Source organism: Arachis ipaensis, chromosome B07 (assembly GCF_000816755.2).
Source record: "Arachis ipaensis cultivar K30076 chromosome B07, Araip1.1, whole genome shotgun sequence".
Lineage (NCBI taxonomy): Eukaryota > Viridiplantae > Streptophyta > Magnoliopsida > Fabales > Fabaceae > Arachis > Arachis ipaensis.
Window position 1 is genome coordinate 3,252,807 of NC_029791.2, and position 11,778 is coordinate 3,264,584.

General features: G+C 33.8%; 1 protein-coding gene and 1 long non-coding RNA gene across 5 annotated transcripts; both read right to left on the reverse strand.

Moving 5' to 3' along the window:
• Positions 910-5,402, reverse strand: LOC107608804. The gene is made up of 2 exons (XM_016310536.2): positions 4,891-5,402; positions 910-1,183 (listed from the first exon to the last, which is right to left on the reverse strand). Exons 1-2 carry the CDS (start codon positions 5,200-5,202, stop codon positions 1,175-1,177), a joined length of 321 nt encoding a protein of 106 aa, XP_016166022.1. The 5' UTR covers positions 5,203-5,402; the 3' UTR covers positions 910-1,174.
• LOC107608805 lies at positions 7,985-10,017 on the reverse strand. Of its 4 annotated transcripts, none has more exons than XR_001613008.2 (3): positions 9,395-10,017; positions 9,067-9,256; positions 7,985-8,222 (listed from the first exon to the last, which is right to left on the reverse strand). It is a non-coding gene; the product is annotated as an uncharacterized LOC107608805 (long non-coding RNA). The 4 variants fall into 4 exon arrangements; XR_001613009.2 differs by lacking the exon at positions 7,985-8,222 and adding an exon at positions 8,459-8,512; XR_002350991.1 differs by lacking the exon at positions 7,985-8,222 and adding an exon at positions 8,487-8,505.

Here is an 11,778-nt window from a genome sequence, read left to right on the forward strand (position 1 = left end):
GGGGTGACTAATTTTTTGGATTTATATTATGGAATATTATTTATGGAGTATTTTTGAAAATGAACCGACAATTTTTCATTGTCTCTTTACATTAAATGTTCATATATGTAGTGGGACTTACTCCAACTATATCAATATTTAATTTGTACGATGAAAGACTTCAAAAGTGGTTGCAGATAGTTATTATTGAAAGAAATTGATAACTTCATATAGTCGGACACTGGTAGAGAAATGAATGCTAAAGAAGGAGACAAAGTTTAGTTGGGTATCAATAATTCTTAATTAATTAAATTATTCTTTTACTTTAATTTATTTTTATATTGTTGATTTTTAAGTTGCGTTTAAATTCTATTTTTAAGAGAGAAACATAAAAGGAGACAAAGTTGGGTTAATAGAGAGATAAGCTAATATTTGTTAATTTGTCTCTAGTTTTTTACAGTATTTAACTAATTAACTATCCAATTTCCAATCTTACGAGATTATGATGATTACTGAATTATAAATTAACACCCCAATTAATCAAAAGATCTAACCATATTATGATTTAGATACGCTCCTCAAGACAAAAGGTAGCGTTTGAAAGAGAGATAGAAGTTGAGAGATAGCAACTGAGAGATAGAAATTAAAATAAGTTTTAGTATTGTATTTAGTGTAAAGTAAGAGACATAGATTGAAATAAGAATAAAATTATAATTTAATTTACACAAAAAATAAAATTAGAATTAATTAATTAAAATAGAATATTTTGAATATAAAATGTTATTAAAATTTTAGTCTCTACCTCCAAAAATTTTTATCTCCTGTGTACTTATTCTTGAAAATACTGAAATACTAAAACTTTAATTTAAAAAACAAAGACTAAAATTTTAATACTAATTACTGAACCAACAAATATAATATTGACTCCTAGTCTTTCCCGATAACAAACGGTATCTAAGGAATACAAAGAACATAACATTAAAGCAACTATATGCTACTACATTCAGCATTTGCGTTATATACACCTTCTTAGTGAATTATGAATGTGTGTATCAAACATTCAGCATTATTATTTTAAACACATAAACCTAAAACCTACTACCAAATTTGGATAACAGAACAACACTGCGAATTAGCAGCGCTTTTGAGGTTCAATTGTTGAAATAATATAAAATTGTTTGATTCCAGCGTCTACTCATAATCTCTGAAATAATACAAAATTACGAAAGGCATGCATGAATAAAGTATTATACTGAAAACAATAAAATAGTANTGTCCTGAATAATAATTATTTGGATTTCATCACCATAGATCTTATCTTTCTAAGTTTCAAATGGTAACTCTATGAAAAGAAGTTGAAAACGGCCAAGTATATAGGTACCATAAAACAAGTCCAAAAAAAATATTGGTGGATTTTGGGTTATTAATTTAAATAAAAGTGTTGGGAATAAGGAATATGACCAGAATCCAATCAATCATATATCAAATAATTTGTTATTGTTATTATATTAAAATGTTAATATAATAAGGTTCTTGATTAAATTTATAGATTTATCATTGTGATAGTGATCATAATATTGAGAGATAAATCTTTTATAATTTTAATCTAAATTGTTCTTGGTCATAGAATTATTAAAAAGGACATTAATAATCCGAAAAGATCAATATATATATAATGGTCTTCATTGGATGAAAATTAATAGATCTCATTTATTAAATTATATATATATATGGTGCATATAGAGATATGACCATTGAACTGACTCACTCTGAGAATTCCTAATGGTTATAATTATCGCATATTTGTCAATAGGATATTCTCAAGATGAACATGGTAATAGAGTTTCCTTTGACCTGCGACTATCATAGTAATTAACAATGTATTTATTATACTTTGATTCCGGACACCTAATACCCTAGGGTGCTAGTTGAATGGATATTGGGTATGATTTAAATACTTGTAGAATTAATGATTAGTCAATAAGGAATCCGTCAACTCTCGGTAAAGAGTTTGAGCTCTATGATTATAATGACTGAGATGAATAAAATGTTGGCCAAGGGAATTGAATGAATGAAGAAATGAGTTTCTTAGGTCATTCACAGTTCATTATAATAATGGTAACAAGTTAGAGTTTGACAATTAAGCTATACTCTAAGGGTTAACCAAGAGCTGGAAAGATGGAAGGAATTATACTTTGTTCTTCTAAGGTTCTTAGTAAAAATATATTACTTCATACTATCGGGTCGTTGAGGAGTGTTGCTAGACGCCAACCTTGATTAGTAAATTTAGTATGACTAATTTACTACCCGCTTAGTATTGAACCTATGGGGTCACACACTAACGAGTGTTCTAATCTTTGCTGTAAAATTATTTAATTATTATTTTGATTTGATCAAATAAATAATTATATTAATTCAAATGGAATATTATTATATTTTTTGCTAGCACCAAGAATATAATAACAGTATAATAATTGAGAATATTAAATGAGATTTGAGAATAATTAGTTATTCTATTTCTGAATTTGAATTTTAAATTTGGATGAGATCCTAACTGATTCTGTTTTAAATTGTTATGATATGATTCATAAAATTTGAAGGATTCAGATTTTGAATAAAAAGATATGATTCAAATTTGAATTGAGAATCAAATTTAAAATCAATAACAAATCTCATACTATATATATGTACGTCAAGAGTACAGGAAAGTCAAGAGAGAATAACAAGAGTTTTATTCCTATACCTCTACGCACATAAATGTATGTGAGCCTAATTCTTGGAGAAGAATTTTATGGTGTGCAAAGAGTTGCAAGAGGTTTTTCAATTTAGATCAGATGTCCATTGGTCAAAGAGTTGATAGCAAAGGTTGGTCTCGGTGTGGATACGCATAGAGTCTTCGTACAATCGAAGAATAAAGTTTTTACTAAAACGTCTAAAGGTCTCTAGATCTGATCTACTATATATTTATTATTGGAATAAAATTTAAGCAAAAAAATAAATCTTTAAGGATTACTTTCTTTTCTTCCGCTGCGTGTTATGAATACATGGTAATCCTTCAAAAAGAAATGTTAGAGACTATTAGAATTTTTTATTTTTTATCATTACTTAGTCATTAACTATTTTTAGTCTAGTTCTTTTAGTCTAACAATTCAACAACATACTTTATTCTATACTTTTAAACATTGATAATTAATTGATGGTTAAAACAATAAATTCTAATGACCTTTTAATATTTCTCTTTAAATAATATTTGAAAGATAATTAAAAATCAATTCAAACAGTCTAAAATTATTTTATTTAGTATTTATTAGTTATTGCTAAAATAATTATGTAATTTTAGAGAAAAAATAATAAAAAATATAATATATTGTATAAAAAAAATGAGACGCAACCCAAGGAATAATGATTTATAATAATTTAACAGATGTAACAAAAAGATGTTGACTATGTCTATCTTCGATTGTCAAACTGTTGATTATTAGTTTAAGCTTTTCATTCCTCTGTTCATTACTTGTAACACAAAAATAGATTGTCAAACTGTTGATTATTTCTCCACACTCGTGGATTCCGTTATGGTACCAGAGCCCTTAGAGCCACCGTGTAGGGTGTTCATGATTTGATTAATCCAAAAATTAAACTAATTTTTTGGTTAATTAAAAATATAGTATTAATTAATTAATTAAATTAGTTTTATATAATAAAATCGATTATTAATCGGTTAGTAAAATTTAAAATCGGTTTTTAGTCGGTTATTAAAGCAAAAATTGTTTTTGAAAAAATAACCGATTTTTATATAAAAATCGATTTTTACATTAAAAACCGGTTTTTACACTAAAAAATCGGATTTTATACTAAAAAATTGGTTTTTATACCATAAAATTTGTTTTTACATGTAAAAATAGATTTTACACAAAAATTAATATTTTTACATACAAAAACCCAAATTTTTAAACTTTTTTTAATTGAATATTTTTAATCTAATTTTTTTTTTCTTTTTGAATGATACGAGTAACATTTGTAAATAATGAAATCCCTTCCATTGTTTTCGTTCCTTTTTTTTTCTTATCTCTTTTCAGCATTTTCTATAAAAAAAAATTTCTAATATAAATAATTTTCTTTCTAAATGATACGAGTAACTTTTTCTTATCTCTTTCTTTCTATCTCTCTCCTTTTCTCTCCCCCTCCTATCCTTTCTTCCTTCTCTCTCCCTTTCTCCCCTTCCCCTCTTTCTCCCCCTCCCCTCTTTCTCTTCTTCTCTCTCTCCCCTCTCTCCCATTTCTCTCTCTCTCTCTCCCCCTTCTCTATCTCTCCACTTATCTTCCTTCTCTCTCTCTCACACATTTTTCTCTCTCCTCTTCTCTTTCTTTTCTCTCTCTCCCCTCCTATCTATCTATCTCTCTCTCCCTTTCCCCTCTTTCTGCCCCTCCCCTTTCTTTCTCTCTATCATAGTTATCAGAACCAAATTGGTAATCAACCCGGTCATATGACCGGATCACTGAGTTACTGGTTCAACCGGTGGGTCACTGATTCACCCGGTTAACCCGGTTATAACTAAAAAAAATATAAAATTATATAAATAAAATTAAAATAATGTCTTAAAACTTAAAATTTGAGTCTTACAAACATTAATAATCAAATATCAGGTCTTAAACATAACTAAAAATACAACAACCAGCAACCAAAAATACAGCAACCAGCAACTAAAAATACAGCAACCTTTCCACAATTCAGCAGATTTTAACCAGCAACAATAGAACAGTTAACTAATATACCAACCAGCAACCACTAGGCACCAACAATACAATTCAAGAACAATTTTAACTAACTTTCGACCAGCTTCAACAACTACTATAAAAAAATCAAATTTATCAACAGATTCCATAACAATAGGTCAATAACAGAGGCACTGACCTGAGGGAGCAGAAGCACTGAGGTAGAAGATGAATTGTTGCTGAGCTTTCTGACGGCGAGGTGGGGGAGAAGCAGTGACGGCCGGGAGAAGTAACGACGCCGCAGAGAGTGACCTCGTCTAATGAAGGTTCGGCGATGTGAGGCACCCACAAACCACAGAAGCAAAAGCAACGAAGTAGAAGCAGAAGAAGCACAACCCACAAACGACCAATATAACAACGAACACGGCAAGGTGGGGGGAGAAGCAGTGACGGCCGGGAGAAGTGACGCCGCCACGGAGAGTGACAACGCTGCGGAGAGTGACGACGACATTCGGCAGTGACTGATGAGGCCGATTGATGAATTTGTTTTTGATCTCAGACACTCAACTCTCAACACTCAAGAGATCTGTCTTAGTCTCTCAGATCAGATGCCATTAGGGAGATGTGAGTGAGGCAATGGGAAGGGGGGGGATAGCCTAGGGTTCATTGATTTCAGATTCAACGAAAAGGGGGGGGAGGGAGGAATGTTTGACGACGCCGTTTAAAAGAAACCCAAAAAAAAAAAAAAAAAAAAAAAAAAAAAAAAAAAAAAAAAGTTTAAAAGAAACCAAAAAAAAAATACACAGACCCAGACCGGGTCAAATCACCCGGCTGGGTCACCGGTTTTCATCAAACCTGCCGGGTTGAACCGGGTTTTGCCGGGTCAATTGCATCTCCGGTTCAATGTGTGGCTCGGTCCGGTTAGGTGATCGGGTGACCGGATTTCCGGTCGAACCGACCGGATCGAGCCGGGTCTGATAACTATGCTCTCTATCCTTCTCTCCCTCTCTCTCCCCATGCTCTCACTCTTCCCTTTCCTCTTTCTCTCTCCCCTCCTCTCCCTCTCTCCTTCTCTCTCCCCTCCTTTTTTTCTCTCTCTCTCTCTTTCTCTTTCTCTTTTTCTGTCTCTCTCTCTCTTTTCTCTCCCCATCCTCTTTCTCTCTCCCCTCTCTTTTTGTCCTCTTTCTCTTCCTCTTTTTCTCTCTTCTTCTCTCTCTCCTATCCTTCTTCTCTCTTCTTATCTCTCTCATTTTTTCTTTCTCCTCCTTTATCTTCTCCTCCTATCTCTCTTCTCTCTCGCTTTAGAGAGAAGAGGAGAAAAGAGATAGAAGAGGGATAGAGATTGAGAGAAGGTTGAGGGAGAAAGAGAAAAGAGAGAGTAAGAGAAGAAAGAGGAGAAGGAGAGAAAAAAAGAGAGGAAGAGGAGGAGAGAGAAAATGGGAGAGAGAAAGAAGAAAAGGAAAGAGAGAGGAGCGAGAGAGAGAAAGAGAGAAAAGAAAAGAAAAGAAAAGAGAGTGAGGGAAAGGAGAGAGAGAGGAAGGAGAGGGGAGAGAGAGAGAGGAAGGAGAGGAGAGAGAGAGAAAAGAAAGAGAGGGGAGGGAAAGGAGAGAAAGAGAGAGAGAGAGAGAGAGAGGTAGGAGAGGGGAGAGAGATAGAAAGAGAAAGAGAAAGAGAGAGAAGGGAAAAGAGAGGAGAAAGAAGAGAGATATGGGAGAGAGAGAAGGAGAGAAAGAGAGAAGGAAAAAAAGAGAGAAGGAGAGAAGGAGAGAGAAAGAGGAAACGGGAGAGAGAGGGAGAGAAGGATAGAGAGACAAGGGAGAGAGAAAGAAAGACGAGGTGGAGAGAGAGAGAGGGGAGAGAGAGAGAGGAGGGAGAGGGGAGAGAGAGAAAGAGAGGAAAAAAGGAAAAGAGAGAGATAGGGGAGAGAAGGGAGGAGAGAGAGAGAGAGAGAGAGAGGGAGAGAGGAGAGGAGATAAAGAGAAAAATGAGTGAGAGGGAAAGGGGAGAGAAATAGGAGGAAAAGAAGAGAGATAAGGGAAGAGAGAATAGAGAGAGAAGAGGAAGAGAGAGAGAGAGATGAGGGGGAGAGTGAAAAGGAGAGGATAAAGAGGAGAAGGAGAAAGAGAAAAATGAGAGAGAGAGAAGGGAGAGAAAGGAAAAAGAGAGATAGGAGGAGAGAGAAAAGGGAGAGAGAGAGAGAAAAGAGAAAGAAGGGAGGGAGAGAGAAAGAGAGAGAAAGGGGGAGAGAGAGAGGGGGAAGGGGGAGAGGGAGAGAGAGAAAGAGTAAGTAATTTGATTTTGAAATTAGGTTTTGATTTTAATTTGGTTTTAGTTTTGATTAACCTGTTAAAAATCGATTTTTTTAACTTTGGTTTTAGTTAACCAATTTTAAAAAATATGGATATAATTTTTAAAATTATTTTATTAAATTGGTTAAGATTATAATTTTTTAACCAATTAACCACAATTTAGTTATTTTTATGAACACCCCTACCACCGTGTATGAAAAGGTAGTTAAGGTATGAGAAACTCTCAAGCTCTCGCAATAGAGTTTGATGATACAACTTGTGGGGTACCCACTGCTCAATCTTTCAACATGTCTGAAACGGAAGTCGACCATGACATTAATAGTTCAGATTTAGAGTTTAAGGTATTTATTTTTTGGTTTCCTCTTCATTTCTACCTTTTAATAGCAACTTAATTTTCATGGAGCGCTGCACTCCTTAATTTCTCGGGAGAGCATGAGCATTCATCCCTAAAATTATGATGCCCTTCTATTTGTCATAGGCAATTATAAAACATTAACCTTTTTATCTTTGTATTATTGATGTTAATCCAAATCTGAATCCTTTTTCAATATCCATGAAGCAACTTTCTTTGTACTTTGTATCTAAGATTTTTATTTGACAAAGCAGGTTCATGATGAAGTGATATTGGAAGGGCCAAGTGAATCAGCTGAGGTAGCAAAGGCCATAGTTGTAGAATGCATGGCCAAACCCTTCCATGGAAAAAACATTCTAAAAGTGGACCTCTCCGTTGATGCCAAGTGTGCTCAAAACTGGTACTCTGCCAAATAGAACATTCCATTATACAGCATGAAGTCCATGGCTCTATTTGGTAAATAAGTCATTTTGTTTGAAAGGCAAAAATAATGCCTCAAATAGTATTATTATTTTCCTTCTTTGATTTCTATAGAGGTTTGGGGTTGTTTCAAGTGTTATGTTATGGTGATGCCAAAGCATAACTGTCACAGCCTAAAACGAGCCATGACCGGCGCTCAGGAAAATAATCCCTAGCAAACCTAACCGACTCAAAGATAAATTCAATAAGAAAATTACAAATATTTTAAAATAACTTTACAATTTCTAAAATGAATAATTACATGTTTTTAACAAAAGGTAAAATAAATAAATATGAATGGATCCTGCCTGTGACATATGGAGCATATACATCTAGGACTCGACAAAAATAGATACTCATTGTAGATCGTGACTCTTGATTAGAAAGTCTCACATGGTCAAGTATTTGTTCCTGAAAAATATTTTTAGAAAAAGGGATGAGTTTTGCAATTCAGTGACTAGACAATACATCTATAATCCACATGAGACCATATAAACATTATTATCAAAGTAATTTGAATTAGAAAATAGCAGTTGATAATAATAAGTGAATCAATAAGGGAGTTCTCATACAAAAATCAAATCAAAAGTCCACACCTGGATGGCTCCACCTCTATGGGTAGCCCTTTCCTCTTGTGTGTCCTAACAGAATAACAGATCTAACGTGTGGCCTACACGTTAGGCTAGCAACACCCCTGCTAGCTGGAGTCTGAGTTAGATGCATCTAAGTTAACGTCATAACCGCCGTTAACTACGGTTTTCTAATACGAGCCTCCCAAACCAATTCCAAACATATAATTTTAAATACAACAAATCTTTGATCTTTTAAATATATAAGGTATCGAATAAAATCAAATCAGATAATACTTTCTCATCCAAATCATATTCAATCCTATTTCTCAATCTTAAAGCATTTCAAACATATTTCATAATTCCAAAATAAGTGAGTACCAACAAAATTTCAATGCTTCAAAAATACATATTCGAGTAGAATCAAATGCTTTAAAATAATATAAAACTTCTTCAAACATACATATAGTCTCATAAAAATATATAGTCTCATGTGCATATTAGAATGCATATTAGAATGAGCTTAACAATGATAAATATATAGTTCTAATAACTCAATTAGTAAAACCAATTTAAAATCCTTTGATAATAATCTTTGTAAGTATAACTAAATTCAAAGCACCGTATATAAAAAAAAATATTTATAGACGTAAAGCCAAACAATTATAAATGTAAAGCCTACTCACAACTTGGTCCTAAGGGACCGAAGAAACCGAACCCAAAATGCCGAATTAAAAGCTGAGAAAGGTTGGAATAGAATGGAACGACAGAACACAGAGTTTGGACCGAGCCAGTGGCAGCAACTTCAATTCAAACAGCACCAACGACTACGTCTCGAATGTCATCTCGACAACAACAGCAGCATCGCTACCACTTCTAGCCCGTAACAAACAGCAGCAAAAGCAAATCAATCAAGAAAGATGGCACGAAAATAGAGCGACACAGTAAGGTAGATTAAAGTGGAACAGGAATAAGAAGAGATGTCAAGTACAAGCAGAATGGGGTTTGTTTTACCAAGGGAAAGGTATAGCAGTGGTGGCTCTTGGCGGCGACGACTCCGGCAGCAACTTTCATGGCCCTAGAGACTCCGGCAATCAATGGAAAACCAAAACTAGAAGCAGAACAGAACAATCCTTCTCCGGTGACCTCCTCCACCTGCAACGGAGGCAACCCCAATGTCGGTGGAGAAACAGAAGGCTGGCTCTGTGTCACGGTGGTGGAAGGCGGCAGCACTTTGGCGACGAGCTCCAGCAGAGCTCCCCTTTCTCCCTCCCATTCGCGTCCTCCTTCTCTGCCCTAGTTGGCAACGATGATGACCTCAACCAGGGCGGCGACAGTCTCAATCAACTGCAGTGGGCGGCGACGGGCACAGCGACGATGACAAGACTCCCTCCTCCCTCTTCTACGTCACGCACTTTCCTCTTTCTCTGTGGAAGGCCTGTGATCTCACTCTCATCTCTCTCGCGCATCTATTCTTTTCTCTGCGATGGCAACAGTAGCGCCCACCCCTGCTGGCATCGTCTCTTCTTTTCCCTTTCTTCTTCTTCCTTTCTTCTTCAATCGCTCCTCTTTTGATTTCTGTTCTCCTCCCTTTCTCCCGTTCTTTCTCTTATTTGTGGGTGTATGTGTTATAACATTAGGGATTTTTGGATTAAGGTTAAAGTGGGAAAAAGAGGGATAAGGGTAGTCTAGAAATTTTGATAAAATATGAGGGTAAGGTAGTAATAAAAAATACTTGGGGCATTACAATAACACATTTAACTTCCAAGATGGAAGCAAAAGGCCAAAAACAATGGTCTCGGCATTTGACTGCTTTAGTTGGCAGTTTTTTTTTTTTTTCACTATTTTGAATCACACCTAATTGTCATGCCTTGCATCATGAAGCAGTATAGCCATTTTGCATGATGCAAGCATTATGTGATGTATATAAAATTGGTGAAAAATTAAAAAGTTTCTATTATTCTGTTTCTCTTAATTAGGGATGAGATTTGCAAACTTTTAAGATTTATTTCGTTGCCTGTGCATAATTTTGTGTTTCATTTATTTAGATTTTTGTAGACAAAATATTTAATCTAAATTAAAGATACTTAGGAATTATAGATTAACATACAAATTTTAACCCCTGCTGGCATCGTCTCTTCTTTTCCCTTTCTTCTTCTTCCTTTCTTCTTCAATCGCTCCTCTTTTGATTTCTGTTCTCCTCCCTTTCTCCCGTTCTTTCTCTTATTTGTGGGTGTATGTGTTGTAACATTAGGGATTTTTGGATTAAGGTTAAAGTGGGAAAAAGAGGGATAAGGGTAGTCTAGAAATTTTGATAAAATATGAGGGTAAGGTAGTAATAAAAAATACTTGGGGCATTACAATAACACATTTAACTTCCAAGATGGAAGCAAAAGGCCAAAAACAATGGTCTCGGCATTTGACTGCTTTAGTTGGCAGTTTTTTTTTTTCTTCACTATTTTGAATCACACCTAATTGTCATGCCTTGCATCATGAAGCAGTATAGCCATTTTGCATGATGCAAGCATTATGTGATGTATATAAAATTGGTGAAAAATTAAAAAGTTTCTATTATTCTGTTTCTCTTAATTAGGGATGAGATTTGCAAACTTTTAAGATTTATTTCGTTGCCTGTGCATAATTTTGTGTTTCATTTATTTAGATTTTTGTAGACAAAATATTTAATCTAAATTAAAGATACTTAGGAATTATAGATTAACTTATAAATTTTATATAAAAATATTTTAAATTTTTAGATCATGGTGGATGTTCAGTTAATACTTATTTGTCAATGTTTAAATAACATCCTCTATTTGGTAATATCCACTTAATAATATTACCTTCTCGTTTAGTTGTATGAATGTTAGTATTTTTTTTCCTTGTTACTTTTCTAAGTTTGATTCAAGACTTAGTCTATGGACATTTTTTATGGTACAATTGAAATTGAAAAGCATTCCTAGCTGTATTTAAGATAAAACATGATGTTTGAATGAGTTAATATTTAATTTGGTCTCTGAATTTATACATGAACTTCAATTTAGTTTTTGAAATTTCAATTGTTTTTATTTAATCTTTAAATTTTATAAACGTGACTCACATTTAGTCATTAGAAAAATTTTCGACACACAAATGTTAATGGAGTTTTGACATGGACAGACAAATATCACGCTAGAACTTGTAAAATGATATTGTTTTGGTTTTGGCGTTCAAATAGCCTAAAAACGATGTTGGATCATTTGTTTTGGACGAAAAAATTTCAATAAATACTACTCATGATGTTTTTTAGCTATTTGAATGCCAAAACAAAAATGACGATGCTTTACAGAGTCTAATGTGACATTCAGCTTTATGTGTTGAAAATTATCTCAAAATAGACTAACATGAGTCATGTTTACAAA